The sequence below is a fragment of the Physeter macrocephalus genome, chromosome 6 (assembly GCF_002837175.3).
Source record: "Physeter macrocephalus isolate SW-GA chromosome 6, ASM283717v5, whole genome shotgun sequence".
NCBI lineage: Eukaryota > Metazoa > Chordata > Mammalia > Artiodactyla > Physeteridae > Physeter > Physeter macrocephalus.
Window position 1 is genome coordinate 86562805 of NC_041219.1, and position 16178 is coordinate 86578982.

The following is a 16178-nucleotide window of genomic DNA, read 5'->3' on the forward strand; positions in this document are numbered from 1 at the left end:
TATCATCTTAGGTTATGTGAAGTACAATAGTCATTGCATGAGTCAGGATTCAGGACTGAAAAGAAATCTCTCTAGGTATTTTAAACAGGAAGAAATCAGGGAACTAAATGCTTACAAATCATTGAATGGGCTAGAGGAGTGGAAGCCTGAGTCAATTCATTGTCTTTATCACACTTGCCTTTCACATTGACAAAAATAAAAGCAGCACTAAAAGTAGCAGAAGGGTGGACTCTACTCTGTTTCTGCCTTCTAAATCTCTCATGAATACATCTCTTGGGTGGAACCTAATTTGTATCCAGAACTTGGGAAATGTAGGTAGGTGTTTATTTGTTTTGCTTTCTGGATCCTCTTATATGAAAAGATAACGTATTGAAAATGGATGGTCAGCACAAATAGACCATATCTATGAGGGTAGCTAAATATAAAAACCAAATGAATAGAAGTGTATCATTTAATTAGTAACTATTGAAATTACTAGTTACAAATTAAGGCCACAATGAGATACTATTATATACCCACCATATTGGCTCAAATTATTCTCATAATACCAAGTATTGGTGAGGTTGCTAAGCAGTGGGGATACTCATATAGTGCTGATAGGAGCATAATTTAGTACATCTTGAAGAACAGTTTGGCATTATCTGATAAGATTGAAGGTATGTATACCTTAGGACTCAGCAATTCTAAGTATATAACCTACCAAAAAATGCACATCTATATGTATCAGTATACATGAACCATAATGTCCATAGCAACATTGCTCACAATAGCACCAAACTGAAAATAACAAAATGTCCATAGCAGTAGAATGGTTAAATATTTGGTATATTAGACAGTGGAATAGTGTATAAACACACACAAAAATGAGTGAGCCATGGATAAACACAATAATATAGGTGGATATTTAATATATAATATTGGTCCAGAGATAAGGACACAAAAATTTATGTACAGTATTTATTTTATAAAGTTTCAAAACAAATGAAACTAACCTATATTGTTTAGGAATGCAAACTTAGGTAGTAGAACTTTTTATTTTTAAATACAAGAAAGGGATTACCATGAAAATCAGGATTATGATTACCTCTAGTGGAGAGGAAAACAGTTGTGATTGGGAAGGGGCACATGTAGGGCACCTGGGGTCTGGCAACATTCTATTTCTTGATCTGTAACTACAGTACTTAATTCAACAATAATTTTTTGTGCACTTTTATGTATGTGTGTTACACTTCATTTTTTTTAAGTTTAAAAAGAAAATAAATGGATGAATAAAAAGAAACCTAGGCATAAGGAAAGAGAGAATTATAGAGCTAGAGGAGAGATCTGAGGAAATTTTTCAGAAGATAATAAAAGGAGATAAAGAGTTAGAAAGTATTAGATACTAAAAGATGGGTTGGAGAATGAGAAGGTCCAACTTATATTAATTCTGGAGGAGAGAATAAAGAGAATTGGAGGAGGCAACATTCAAAGATTATGGCTGAGAATTTACCAGAATTAATAGAAGACATGAATCCTCAGGTTCAGATTACACAAATCTTCAGCAGGATTGATTAAACTAAATCCATACTCATATATGTTGCTATGAATTGAACAATTCCAAGTACAATGAGAAAAGATTAAAAAGCAAACAGAGGGCCTCCCTGGTGGCGCAGTGGTTGCGCGTCCGCCTGCCGATGCAGGGGAACCGGGTTCGCGCCCCGGTCTGGGAGGATCCCACATGCCGCGGAGCGGCTGGGCCCGTGAGCCATGGCCGCTGAAAAAATAAAAAAATAAAATAAAATAAAAAGCAAACAGAGAGAAAAACACATTACCTTCAAAGTAACAACAATTATATTCACAGCAGACTTTCTGAAAGCAACAACAGAGACAAGATAACAGTGAATAATGTATTCAAAGTACTGAGTTTTTAAATTTTTTCATCATGAATTCTTTACTCAGCTATACTATCATTCAAGAGTAAGGATGAAATAGATAAATTTCCAGACAAACACAACAGTTTTCTTAACACAAACAGACCTCCCACTAAAGACATTTTCTTTAGGGAATTTCCTAAAGAAAATTTCAACCCAGAAGGATGAAGTGAGATAAAAATAAGAATAGTGAGAATAGTTTTGTTGAGTAAAGAAACTGGAAAACATGTGGGTATTAAGCGTTGACTAGGGAAACAATAGTACAGTGACTAATCTGGGGATATAAAAATAAGGTGGTATTATAATACTGGACAACAATAACATATAAAATGAGTGAGATACAATCAGAATTAAAGTATTCCAAGGTTCTTGCATTATTCGGGATGATAATAGGGATATTGTTTAAGCCAGTAAGATTATTTTTTAAAAATTAGAGTAATCCTGAAAAGAATAGAAATAGAATATACAACTTGCAAATTAGTAAAGGAGAAAAGGAATTTAAAAAAAAACTTTCATCAATTTAATAGAAAGCAAGAAGAGAGACGCATGGAAAAAATATAAGCACAAAATAATATGGTACATATAAAACAAAAATTATCAGTAAAGTCGTTAAATATAAATGGAATAAACTTGCCATTTAACAGATTGAGAGTGTCAGACTGGATTTTAAAATTTAGTTATGGGCTTCCCTGGTGGCGCAGTGGTTGAGAGTCTGCCTGCCAATGCAGTGGACACGGGTTCGAGCCCTGGTCTGGGAAGATCCCACATGCCACGGAGCGACTGGGCCCGTGAGCCACAATTACTGAGCCTGAGCGTCTGGAGCCTGTCCTCCGCAACAAGAGAGGCCGCGATAAGTGACAGGCCAGCGCACCGCGATGAAGAGTGGCCCCCAGTTGCCACAACTAGAGAAAGCCCTCGCACAGAAACAAAGACCCAACACAACCATAAATAACTAAATTAATTAATTTAAAAAAAATTTAGTTATGTGCTGTTATATGTCATAATGACATAGAATGCTTGAAACTAAAAGAATAGAAAAAATACCAAATAAGCTGGTATTACTATATTAAGATGAGACAAGATAAACTTTAAGATACATAGAAAAGTGGTTATTGTGGGCTGGGGGGAGAGGATAATAGGAAGTTATTGGTTAATGGGTACAAAGTTTCAGTTTGTGATGGATGATGAAAAAGTTCTGGAGATGGATAGTGGTAATGATTGCACAACAATGTGAATGTACTTAATACCACTGAACTGTTCCCTTAAAAATGGTTAAAATGGTAAGTCTTATGGTATTTATATCTTACCACAATTTAAAAATTAGACCTTAAGATTTTTAAAATGGAGTCACTACGTAATCATAAAAGCAACAGTTTACCAGGAAGATATAGCAATTATTTACTTTTGTGTGGTCACTTCAAGTACATAAAACAAAGCTATAAGAAGAAATTTATAAATTCACCATAATAGTTGGAGATTTAAAAAATTATAACTCTCTAGTAATTGGTATATTGGTAGACAAAAACTAGAAAAGACATAGGAGATTTGAATAACACAATTAGCAAGCATTCTCTAATGAATATACGTAGAATGCTTTATGCAACTATTAGAGAATACACATTTGTTTTAAGAATATACAGAACATTTCAAAAACTGGCCAAACACTGGGCCACAAAACAAATCTCAACAAATAAAAAGAATCAGGGTTACACAAGACCACATTTCTCTGCACATGAGCAATTAATTTAGATAGCAATAACAAAAAGATTAAATTTCCAGATAGTTGGACATTTAAGAAAAAATTTTAAAGCATAACTACTAATGGAAATTAGATAATATTTAGATTGAACAATAAAGAAAATACACAATCAGAATATGTGAGATATAGCTAAAGTAGCATTAGAAAGGGCTTTATAGCCTTAATACATTACAAAAGAAGAGAGAGAAACAAAAGCTAAGTTCCAACTCAAGAAATTACCAAAAAAAAAAAAAAAGTAACAGAACCTCCCCCCAATCAAAGCAGATGGAAAGAAATAATAATTGTAAAAGTAAAAATTAGAAAACAAGGATACAATAGGGATAATCAACAAAACTACAAATTGGTAAATGCTCACTCACCAAAAGGTACCGTGAGGTCTCAATAATCAGGTAGACAAAATCACCTGGGTCTGTAAATGTGAGTCACTCTCTATTGAACCACTCAGGGCCTGCCAAAAGAGCTCATTAACACAGTAGCTATGAGGACAAGGTTGGAAATTACGCAACAAATTTTTCTCTCACCAAGGTAGATCTGGCTACTATATACCTCCTGAGGATAACCTGCCAATAGCACAGACCAATAATGAGCCATATGATACTGTACCTGAGGGAACCAGCTAAGGCAGGTTGATTATAGTGGATCCCTTCCATCATGGAAGAGGCAGTGTTTTGTCCTCATTGGAATAGATACTTTTGCTGGCTTTGGATTTGCCTTCTCTGCCCACAATGCTTCTGTCAGCCCCATCATCCAAACTTACTAGTGTGTTCTTCACCATTATGATAACCCACACTGTATCTCTCCCATCCAAAAGAAGTGAGGCAGTGGGCTCATGCTCACAAGATTCAACAGTCTTTACATGTATTCCCATCGTCCATAGACAGCAGACTTTGTGGAATGGTAGAAGGGCCTAATGAAGACTCTACTACAGAGCCAGATGGGAGAAAACACTTTGTGATTTTGGGGTGCTGTCTAGTATGACTGACTGGGGGGCTTCCCTGGTGGCGCAGTGGTTGAGAATCTGCCTGCCAATGCAGGGGACACGGGCTTGAGCCCTGGTCTGGGAAGATCCCACATGCTGCGGAGCAACTAGGCCTGTGAGTCACAACTACTGAGCTTGTGCATCTGGAGCTTGTGCTCTGCAACAAGAGAGGCCGCGACAGTGAGAGGCCCGTGCACTGCGATGAAGAGTGGCCCCCACTTGCTGTAACTAGAGAAAGCCCTCGCACAGAAACAAAGACCCAACATAGCCAAAAATAAATAAATAAATAAATAAAAATTTTAAAAAAACATGACTGACTGGGAGAGCCATATTTGGAGATATTTCTCCCATAGCCAGAATATATGGGTCTAGGTACCAAGGAATATGTATGTAGGGCTGACCTCTCTCACTGTTACACGTAATGACCTACTTAAACATTTTTCTTGCCTCTCATTCCTCTAACTTTGGATTCTGCTGATTTAGAGGTATTAATTCCTAGGAGACTTTTATGGCCTTCTGGCCATTTTATATTCACGACACGGAACTAACAGGCAAAGGAGCTCCTCTAACAGCTGGGGTGAAACAGAGTGGTTGCCTTGCAATGAGAGCAGGGAGCGCTTAAAACCCAGGGAATCCTCTGGGGTGCCTCACAGTATCTCCATGACCAGGGTAGAGCTAATGGAGGATTAGAGCACCTCCAATGCAGGCAGAACCACTACAAGCTAGCTTTTTCAGGAATAAAGGTTTGGACCTCTCCACTAGGAACCCGAACCAGCTAGGTGCTGATTGAAGACAAAAGAACATGGAATGGGTAGTTGATTAAGAAAGTTATAAATAGCAACTATAGCTTTGTTCTGAAGCTTTGGGGCATATATGGGTGGTGCTGGCAGCTATGATGGTGGGAGCAACAGCTTCCTGGCCTCTTGATCACAACCACGGCGGTATGTTCTTCAACTAACAAGTTTAGTGGTACCTTCTGACTCCTGTTCTTTCAGCCCTTCCAACAATTTTGTAAGCATCGAATTTCTTTAACTCGTTGTAGTAAATTCCTTTCTCCTTAGAATATCTAGAGTTATTTCTGTTCTTGCATTAAGCCCTGACTAAATCAGCTAATGATTAAGATAGTGTGGTATTTGCATAGGGATGGTCAGATTGGCCAATTTAAAAGAATAGAGAACCCAGAAACAGACCTGTGCTATTTAAATCTGATATTTCAAACCAGTAGAGAAAAGGCTGGACTATGTACTAAATGCTGCTGGGGACAATGGGCACCCTAAGGGGGGAAATTAAATCCTTTTCTCTCACCAAACAAAAAAATTAATTCCAACCGGCTTAAAGATGTAAATGTGAAATGCGAAAGTGCAACACCTTTAGAGGAAAATATGTGGGGATTTAAAGTAAGAAACAGTATTATTCTAATGACTTTTAAATTACATCTCTAGCTTATACCTGTCCCCTAAACACCACACTCATATATCCAACTTCCAATTCAAAATTTCCACTTGGGTGTCTAATAAGCATCTCAAAATTAACATCTTCAAAACCAAGTATTCATTTCCCCCCAGCAAACCTTCTCCTGCAACGTTCCCCCATTTAAGAAAATAGCACTATCACTCATCCATTTCCTCAGGCAAAAAACTTGGAGTTATTCTTGATTTCTATTTCATATAATCCTTACCAAATCCATTGGAAAATCTTGTTAGGTCTAACTTCAAAAAATATTCTGAATCTGACCACTTCTCACCATTTTCTCTGCTACTATCACTATCTAAGTCATCACCACCTCTCATTTAGACTATAGCAATAAACTCTTACCCAGTCTTCTTGCTTCTACTTTTACCTCTTGGATATTATGATAGTAGCCATAATGATCTTTTAAAAAATAAATCACTCCCCTGCTCAACATCCTCCAGTCATTTTCCCATCACAGAATAGAACCCTCAGCTGCTTCTCTGAAGTAATCACATACCACTCTTCCCCACACTAGGCCACTTAGGCCCACTTGCCATGTCCTCAGTAAAAGTTGGTTGACTAAATTAAATAACAAGTTTGTAATAGCAAAGATTTGGACGCATCCTCAAGGTATCCCAAAGGAGAATGGCTAATAAACTGTGGCAATTCTTTCTACTGGAATACTCTACAGCAGTTAAAATGAATAAATTAGTCTCACGTGGCCACACGGATAAATATCAAAAACAATATTGAGCAACAAAAGCTAGCTGAAGGATAAACATGGTATGCAAATTAAGAAACATATAAAACAATACTGTATATATGTTACATACATATGTAGTAAAAGTATTAAAAAACTTCCATGGTGGGAATTCCCTGGTGGCCTAGTAGTTAGGATTCTGAGCTTTCACTGCTGAGGCCTGGCTTCAATCCCTGGTCAGGGGACTGAGATCCTGCAGGCCGCACAGTGTGGTATAAAGAAAGAAAGAAAGAAAGAAAGAAAGAAAGAACAAAATCTGCTTAAACAAATTAATTAATTAATTAAAACGAAAAAACTTCCATGGTAACGGTAAGCATCAAATTCAGGATGGAGGATACCTCTGAGAAAGAGGAACACCGATATGATAGGGGAAGTGTACCCATGGGCTTTCCTTATATTTGCGTTAATAATTTATTTCTAAGCTGAAACGTTGGCACATGAGTGTTAATTTTCTTATATACATTTTTTGTATGCCTGAACTATTTAATAATAAAACTAAATGAGATAATAGGGACTGGTGTGTAATAATAGTTGATATTTATCTAGAGCCTGGTTTGAGTTAGGCACTGTTCTAAGTGCTTTATATGCGACAGCTCATTTGAATTCTCACAACAAGCCTTTGAAGTAACTAATATTATTATCTCCATTCTAAGGATGAGAAAATGGAAACACAGAAAAGTTAAGTAATGTATCAAGACTAGATGGTGGAGCTGATCTGGGAGAAGAAAAGCAGTTTGGCTCTGATTTTTAACCATTACACCAAATCGCCTCCTAGTCCTATTAAACACACAGTAGGTTCTTAATATTCGGTTGAAACCCATGAGATTGTTTTTGTAGGACAACATGGTCAAATATGTCAGGAATTGCCTATGGTTCAACCACTAAACGGCAAAGAAATACAAATACAACTAAAATGATCATATGAAAAGGCTCTATGATGACTGCCATTGCTTTTAAACATATGAAAGACTTCTGCATGCACATCCTAGATGTTACCACTGAAGCACGAATGCTTGGAAATCCCTTCCCAACCATTAACATTGAAATCAAGTGAAGAAAGCAAGGCTTTTTAGGAAAGCGCGGTCATGATCAATGTAGGGTGGTGTGCAGCCACCGTGGGGTTGCAGGGGGGAATGGCTGAGTTGCCCTCTCAGCACCCTAAATCTCCCTTCCTTTTCGCCTTTCTCAGTTTGTCCAAGAGGCTGCTTCACATCAGCCAGGACGTCGCCATAGGTTTGGCTCAGAAGCCCTTGTCTGCAGGCCTCTGAGTGAGCTCCTGAGAAACCCAGACAGGGCAGCAGCCTTTCTCATTAGAGCACGCAAGGGCATGAGATCAAAAATCCCTCTCCCCCAGCTCCTGGCTGCACCCTGACTCCCAGGAATTTGGAAATAGAAAGAAGGAGACAGGAGACAGATACACTTTACCTCAGGTTCAATCTCTCTGGTCTTTGTAGTTACAGTCCTGATTTTTCATCTGAAATTTCCGAGTCTCGTCTTTTGCATCTGTTCAGTGGCGTTGTCTCCTTCTCAGTCTCCATTTCTAGTGAATCAAAATTTAACTCCCTGTTTTTTTATATATATTTATTTATTTTATTTTTGGCTGCGTTGGGTCTTTGTTGCTGCAAGCGGGCTCTTTCTCTGGTTGTGGCGAGGGGGGGCTACTCTTCGTTGCGGTGCGCAGGCTTCTCATTGTGGTGGCTTCTCATTGCGGGGCACGGGCTCTAGGCGTGCGGGCTTCGGTAGTTGCGGCACACGGGCTCAGTAGTTGTAGCTCACGGGCTCAAGAGTGCAGGCGCTCAGTAGTTGTGGTGCATGGGCTTAGTTGCTCCGCGGCATGTGGGATCTTCCCGGACCAGGGCTTGAACCCGTGTCCCCTGCATTGGCAGGCGGATTCTTAACCACTGAGCCCCGGGGAAGTCTCAAGTTAGGTTTTTAAATTTCCTGAAGATAACTGACATGCCACCGTTTAAGAGTTGACTATTTGTACCCACATTCTGAACTATATAATTTATGGAAATTTCTTTAATGTCCCCATCTTTCATTTGTCATATTCGTCATCAGATATAGATATATCTCAGGGTTGTTTCTCTCTTCTTTTTTCTTTTTTTCTCTCTCTTCTTTTATATAAACTAGCTATGCCTTATTCTAGTAGAGTATTAAACTGCCTATAAAGCTCCCTAAATTAATCACCCAATAGTTTAAGCATAATAAACATGTGAACTGTCTCAGTTAATTGGCCCAAGAAATTGTGTTCATCCCCAGAATCATGTTTTTCTTCTCCCTCACACTTCCCCTGTCACCCTGAGTTAATGTCAGAAGCAAGAAAAAGTTATTCTTGACAAATGCTGGCTTCATATCCAGAATTAGAGCAAGACCTTAAATAGGAATTTAAGAAATAATTCACTGACTTGGAGGATCATCAGATGATGTGTAGGTCAGTGACTCCTGAGATGACCACCTTGTGTTCAGGGGGCTGAGGGAAAATCCAGAGGCAGGAGGAGATCCCCTTCCTAAAGGTGGAGTCCAGTCCCATGGAGGAGATGGGACAGCACTCATGACACAGGGACCAAGGCAAAGAGAGACAAGGACAGACCAGGAGGCACTTTATTGAGCTGCAGAAGTAAATGCTGGAAAGACGTGAAGGGACAAAATAGGGAAAAATTAAGTCAGGAAGTAAAGGATTAACATGAAGGGATAGATTTTCTGGTAAGCGGCCTGAAGTGACCTCTAAAGATGGTTTGCTATTCACTACATGCAGAAAACCCCACAAAATCATGCAAATCAAGAGGTTCAAATCTTCGTGTTCACTTTAAGAACACTCATGAAACTTCCCAGGCTATTAAGGGTATGCATATCCGAAAAGCCATCAAGTTATCTGAAGGATGTCACTTTACAGAGCAATGTATGCCATTCCGTTGTTACAGTGGTGGAGTTGGTAGGAGGGCCCAGGCCAAAGAGTGGGGCTGGATGCAGGGTTGGTGGCCCAAAATGAGTGCTGAATTTTTACTGCACATGCTCAGAAATGCAGAGAGTAGTGCTGACCTTAAGGGCTTAGATGTAGATTCTCTGGTCATTGAGCACATCCAGGTGAACAAAGCCCCCAAGATGCGGCACAGGACTTACAGAGCTCATGGTCAGATCAACCCATACATGAGCTCTCCCTGCCACAATGAGATGATCCCTACTGAAAAAGCACAGATTGTTCCTAAACCAGAAGAGGAGGTTTCACAGAAGAAAAAGCTATCCCAGAAGAAACTGAAGAAACAAAAACTTACGGCCTGGGAATAAATACTGCAAAAAAATAGATACAAATAAAAGTTTTTTAAAAATGAAGGGATATATACAAGATGCCATGTGTGCATCTCCATGTGTGTTTTGCAAGAAGCAGCAGGAAAGGGTGGTGGAAAAGGAGTGGACCTAGATCTGTGGAGAGAAACAAGGAGAGGGCCTCAAGTCTGGGGAAGAAGGCCAGAGGGTGAAAGACAGGGAGGCGTGATGAAAACTAGGTCACCAGCCTTCTGTCCTCCTGGTCTATTCGGATCCATACACCGTCCCGCCCATTGGTGGGCAGGCCAGTAGCTTCTTGTAAGGCCTCTTGACCCATGAAATACATCTTCAGGGTCTAGAGAGTGAAAAGAGTGATCTTGCTTACATATGGCTCTGAGCCTCTACTGAGGAACACTCAGAGTTAAGTCCACTCTAACATGAAAAGATGGGGACTGGGAGCTTCAACAGCATAATGGGCTTCAAATCTCTGAAGAGTTATTATTCGCAGGACCACTGGCAGCAGTTCTTCATTCTTTCCGGGGAAATAAAATCCACAAGGAAATAGAATGAAACTACAGAAGCAAAGATTGAGTTAGACAGAGGAAGCGTTTCCTGACTGAAACAAACCCCCTCTTTGGTAGTCTTTAGGGCAGGCTTTGTGATACCCACGCATCAGGATGACTTAGATGCCAGTTAGTTGACCTTGTTGGAAAATAGTGCTAAATGCAATGTTTCATTGTAGAGCTCAAATATTTCCTCATGTGTAAGATGGGCAAAATAATACTATTTCACAGAGATGGCATGCGAGAAAATGCACAGAGGCACCTAGTAGGTAGTGTGTGTGTTTGGTGGGTGTGTGTGTGTGTGTGTGTGTGTGTGTGTGTGTGTGTATGAGAGAGAGAAATCATTTCCTCAGTAAATATTGACACATTTTTTTGCTCCCCCTCAGTTTTCTTAAATATAAAATGAGTATGGACTGCATCCTTCAGAGGGCTTAGTGTGACTATCAAAGGGGTTCAATAGATGGGAAATATTTAGATACTGTAAACTACCACACACAAAGATATATGTTATCATTAGAATCTCTGTGAAAGTATTTTACCAGCTGCCAATATATGGAGACCCCTTTTATCACAGGTCAGCTTCTTTGCATCACAAACAAAGGCTATATCCATAACTCTTGCCCTTGGCTGAGAACAACACCCCTACACTGCTGGAAAAAAATCCTACAGACTCAAACTTCCCTGACTTCAGGTCAGTCCTAGCACATGAGAAGAAAGATAATAAGAAAGATCATAAGTTGGTCAGGTCTGAATTCAAATCCCAATATCACTATTACTTAATATCTTTGAACCTTGGTTTTCTTGTTCACAAAATGGAGGTAAGCACTATCTATCATTTGGATTATTTTAAGGTTTTAATGAAATCAAATATATAAAAGGCCTGGCCTATTGAGGATGGTCTTTGAGTATTAGTTCTCTTCGCATGAGATGCATTGCATCCTATTACTGGTCAGGGTTCTGCTTGGAGATGGTAGCATGAACACATTGATGTCTAACAATTTTTAAGATTTGGAGCAATGTGTAAAGGGCAGGAAGAACGACAGAGAACATCTAAAACAGGATAGCTGCGCCTTGAACAGAATGGCCATCGTTTCCCTAATCTCTTCCTCCCTTTCCGTGTCCTTCTCCAATAGATATTCCTCATTTTTTACCTGTAGGCTGATGTGCCACTTTAAATGGTTTCCAGCCTCAAATTAGTCTCCGGGTCCTGCTTTGTCCAGGAGAATGGGGCAAGTGGACTGGCAGTTAAGAGAAGATACTTTCACCCAGGGCTTGCCCAGTTTTGAAAATTGGTCCAATATATGTACATGGTAGTTTTCAAAGACCTTCTGCTCCTGACGAAATGGAGCATGTTTCCACATCCCACACCTTGCTGGGGAAGAAGGAAGGAGCGTTCAGGGAAAGCTGAGGTCTACAGGTGTGTTTGCATACCTCCACAGGCACACTCATTAGAACATGTGTCTGAATGTATGATATGTATTAGTGGAGGGGAAGGTGGCGTACTCTGTATCTTGGGAGGCTTGCTATTTAGGTAAATGTATGATTAGTGAGTGTATACGTTGGATTACTGCTGAAGTGCAGTGTATGTATACAGGTGTTAATGTCTCTCTAGCATGGCATAGGTGCTAAGGACAGGTGTGTGTATTGTATATGTCGGTGTTTGTGGCCGAGAAATACGATGGCAAAAAGCCACATGCAGATAGAACTCAATTACCAAATTAAAGTGGAAAGACAAAGTCATACACATATGGCTTTGAACTGAATTTGTCAGGCAAAAACTTACTTTTCTGTTCTCAATGTCTCTCAGTCCAGTCTTCAGACTAAACCAGTAAAATATAAGCATCATGAGGGCAGGAATTTTGACTGTCTTGTTAACTGATGTATCCTCGGCGCCTAAAACAAAGAGTATGTGGCACATAGTAGATGTGAGATAAATATCGAGATAAATATTGGAAGAAATATCTTATAAATGAAGAAGTGATTTATTTAAACCACCCCGGGCCCATTCTGGCTTGGCCAATTAATGGGGGAGTTGGGTTGATGGCAAAGAAAGACTAGGGACCAGCTGGACACATACTCGAGGAAGAGGAAGCATATGAAGATTGAAGCCAGAAGAATTCATCCAGGCAGGCTCCCTGGATGGATGGAGATGTGGAACAGAGAACTGTCAACATTCTATGCAAGAAGTTATCCATTAAGTATTTGTTCTCTAACATTTTATGAGTGTCTACTGTGTGGAAGACTCAGTGTTTGGCGGTGTGGTTATAAAGACGAGCAAGCTGTTGTCTTGAAGTATGCATTTTGGTGAAGACCAATGTGAAAACAGACAACCATTATAAAATGGGCATAGGCCTCAGTAAGGGTTTGTAAAAAGTGCTCTGGGAGCAGGTGGGATGGGAGAGGAGCTAGATTTTTTTGGTTTGTTTTTTGGGTTTTTTTTTTTTGCGGTACGCAGGCCTCTCACTGTTGTGGCCTCTCCCGTTGCGGAGCACAGGCTCCGGACGCACAGGCTCAGCGGCCATGGCTCACGGGCCTAGCGGCTCCGCGGCATGTGGGATCCTCCAGGACCGGGGCACGAACTCGTGTCCCCCACATCGGCAGGCGGACTCTCAACCACTGCGCCACCAGGGAAGCCCCAGAGGAGCTAGGTTTTGAAGCCTGAGTTTTTCCTCACTTGCCAAGCACAGAAGGAGACAGGGTTTTCCAAGCAGAGTAGGGTGAAGTCCATTATGTTTTGTAGGAATGGGAAGGGGTAGGGCTTATTGTGCACAGTGGCAATGACACAGAGGATGCACAAGGAATCCAGGCTTTTAGATGCAAAGATTTCCTAGAGATGTTGTCTTAAAGCAGATCATCCATAAAGCAAAAACCTAATGGCACGTGTACTATATCCTGACTGCACATGTAGCATTGACTTCATACTTGTAGTCAAACAGCAAAAAGAGGGCAAGGTGTGGATAAAGGTACATGGAGATTTTTATTAGACAATATGAAATGAACAGAGTTGTAAAATGCAAAAGAAAGGAAAAGGGAAAATGGCTACTGAAGAGACATTTTTCATAAATCCACTTAAGGGAACATGGCACACATATAGAAAAATGGCTCAAAAAGACAAAGCAACATATAATACAAATAAATAAATAAATACAGTAAATACAATACAAATAAATACAGTACAGACTGAGTCCCCTGGTGCTATGTAAACACAGAATAAACAAGGAGCCAATATTGGGTGAGGAGAACTAGGGAATGCTTCCTGGAGGATGGAGATTTAATTACCAGCAATGCTGGGATAAGTGTATGTTAAACAGAGTTACTTGGGAAAGAATCAAGCCACATTCAAAAAATAGGCAGAGTGAGAAAATTCTCAGAGCCCCCCGGCTCACTCCCATCCTGGGTTGTTGTTTTTTTTTTGCCTGTCCCAATGAGCACATTGCTCATTTGCCACTTTGAACAATCTGTTTCCATTTCCTGTGCTGGCAGATACCCCTTCAGACACCCCATTCAGTTTCTCACAGACAGTTATGACTTTCAGATTTCCTGTGGCTCCAGGAGTATGGGGTCAGGTAGCCCTAGACCACGAGGAGGCAATTATCCAGGTAATTTAGGAGCCAGACTACTTTATTTGAATATCAAGCTTATCCATCCAATTTTCTGCTCCCCAAAGCCCTGGCAGCTGACTATCCCAAGACCAACGCATTCAGCACCAAATCTTGGAGAACTTAACCCATTCTGGCTTGGCCAATTAATGGGGGAGTTGGGTTGTCCAATAAAATGCAGCTGTACTGACATCGTGCAGGGTCCTTGGGCCTCAACCACCTTTTCTATCTGCCATGTGGTTTGATATACACGGTAATCTTCAAGAGCCTATGTTAATTTCCTGTAGATGGAAGGGTGCAGACTAGCTTCGGGTTTTGTTAGGTTTGAAAGTCACTGTATGTCACTTATGTAAAAAAGGAATGTGAGTCTGAAAGGACTCCTCACCACGGGGATCGCTAAACTGGAAGACTGGGAATTTCCTGGCGGTCCAGTGGTTAGGGCTCTGTGCTTTCACCGCCCGGGTTCAGTCCCCGGCTGGGGAATTAAGATCCCACAAGCTGCACAGAGCGGCCAAAAAAAAATGTGTTGAATAATGGAATGAATACATTCTGTCATCACTTATACAAAAATAAATAAATAAACTGGAAGACTGTTAGCCTAGAGTCCCGTCAATACAGACTGCCTGCCCTAGAGGTAGGTTTGAGAAGTATTTAAGAGTGAAGGGCTTCCCTGGTGGCGCAGTGGTTGAGAATCCGCCTGCCGATGCAGGCGACGCGGGTTCGTGCCCCGGTCTGGGAAGATCCCACATGCCGCGGAGCGGCTGGGCCCGGGAGCCATGGCCCCTGAGCCTGCGCGTCCGGAGCCTGTGCTCCGCAACGGGAGAGGCCACAACAGTGAGAGGCCCGCGTAACGCAAAAAAAAAAAAAAAAAAAAAAAAAGAGTGAAAAGGAGAGGATTTGGTAATTTAATCAATGGTGGAGAGGGAGAGGAAGGAGTCAAGAATGATGGCCAGGTTTCCGGCAGAGGCAACTGGATGCCCCCAACTGAAGTGGGGTCTACAAAAGAAAGAGCAGGTTTAGAGGAAGTAGGTGAGTTCTACTTTTGGGCATATTAAATCTGAGCTACATGGGAGTGGACAGTGGCTGGATACATCAGTCTGTTCTAGACTTGCTTGCTCTGTGTAAGTATTCGGGTTTATTTCATGCTCACGTGGCCTGTACCTCCTGCCGTATTTCATGTCCTCCAATGATGCTTGATGCCTAATGTTTCTTTAGTATCCCCCTGAAGAGAACCTCAAATGGGGTCCACACACAATTGAGTCTAATACTTGTTGTTGATTAATGGGCTGGGAAAAAAAGATATTTGAATGCCCTTCAGGAGAAACTTCCTCCCTCACAGCTTGCTTGTTTGGGGGAGGGTGTTTCTTTGGACCCAGTATAGCCCAGTTTAGACAAACAGCTTTGCTGCTCCAGTCTGCTCTTTTTCTTTTTTGAAATGGTCCTGTTGTGTCTATTCATTAGGTTTTTAAGTTGTTAAACTACATTAAATTGAAGTTAGGGTAGATGATTTCAAACGTCTGTCATCCTGACTGCATTCCTTTCTATTATTTTATTCTATTACTTTATACCATAAAAGGATTGAGAGCCAAACCCAGCTTGTCCTAACCCTGTTGCAAATGTACACACATCAAATAATGATAAGAGGACACAGGGAGAGGACTCTGATGTGGGAGACCAGAGACTTGTTTTTTTCTTTTTTTTTTTTAACATCTTTATTGGAGTATAATTGCTTTACAATGGTGTGTTAGTTTCTGCTGTATAACAAAGTGAATCAGCTATACATATACATATATTCCCATTTCCCTGCCATCTTGCACCTCCCTCCCACCCTCCCTATCCCTCCCCTCTAGGTGGACACAAAGCACCGAGCTGATCTCCCTGTGCCATGA

General features: G+C 40.7%; 1 protein-coding gene across 1 annotated transcript; it reads left to right on the plus strand.

Annotated features, from left to right (window-relative positions):
• Positions 1–9593: 9593 nt before the first annotated feature.
• LOC112064717 (60S ribosomal protein L17-like) lies at positions 9594–10148 on the plus strand. Its single transcript, XM_055085158.1, has one exon. The coding sequence runs from the start codon at positions 9594–9596 to the stop codon at positions 10146–10148; it is 555 nt and encodes a 184-aa protein (XP_054941133.1).
• Positions 10149–16178: the final 6030 nt, after the last annotated feature.

Coding starts and splice junctions, on each gene's coding strand:
- LOC112064717 (XM_055085158.1), top strand. CDS start 9,594: ATGGTTTGCTATTCACTACATGCAGAAAACCCCACAAAATCATGCAAA.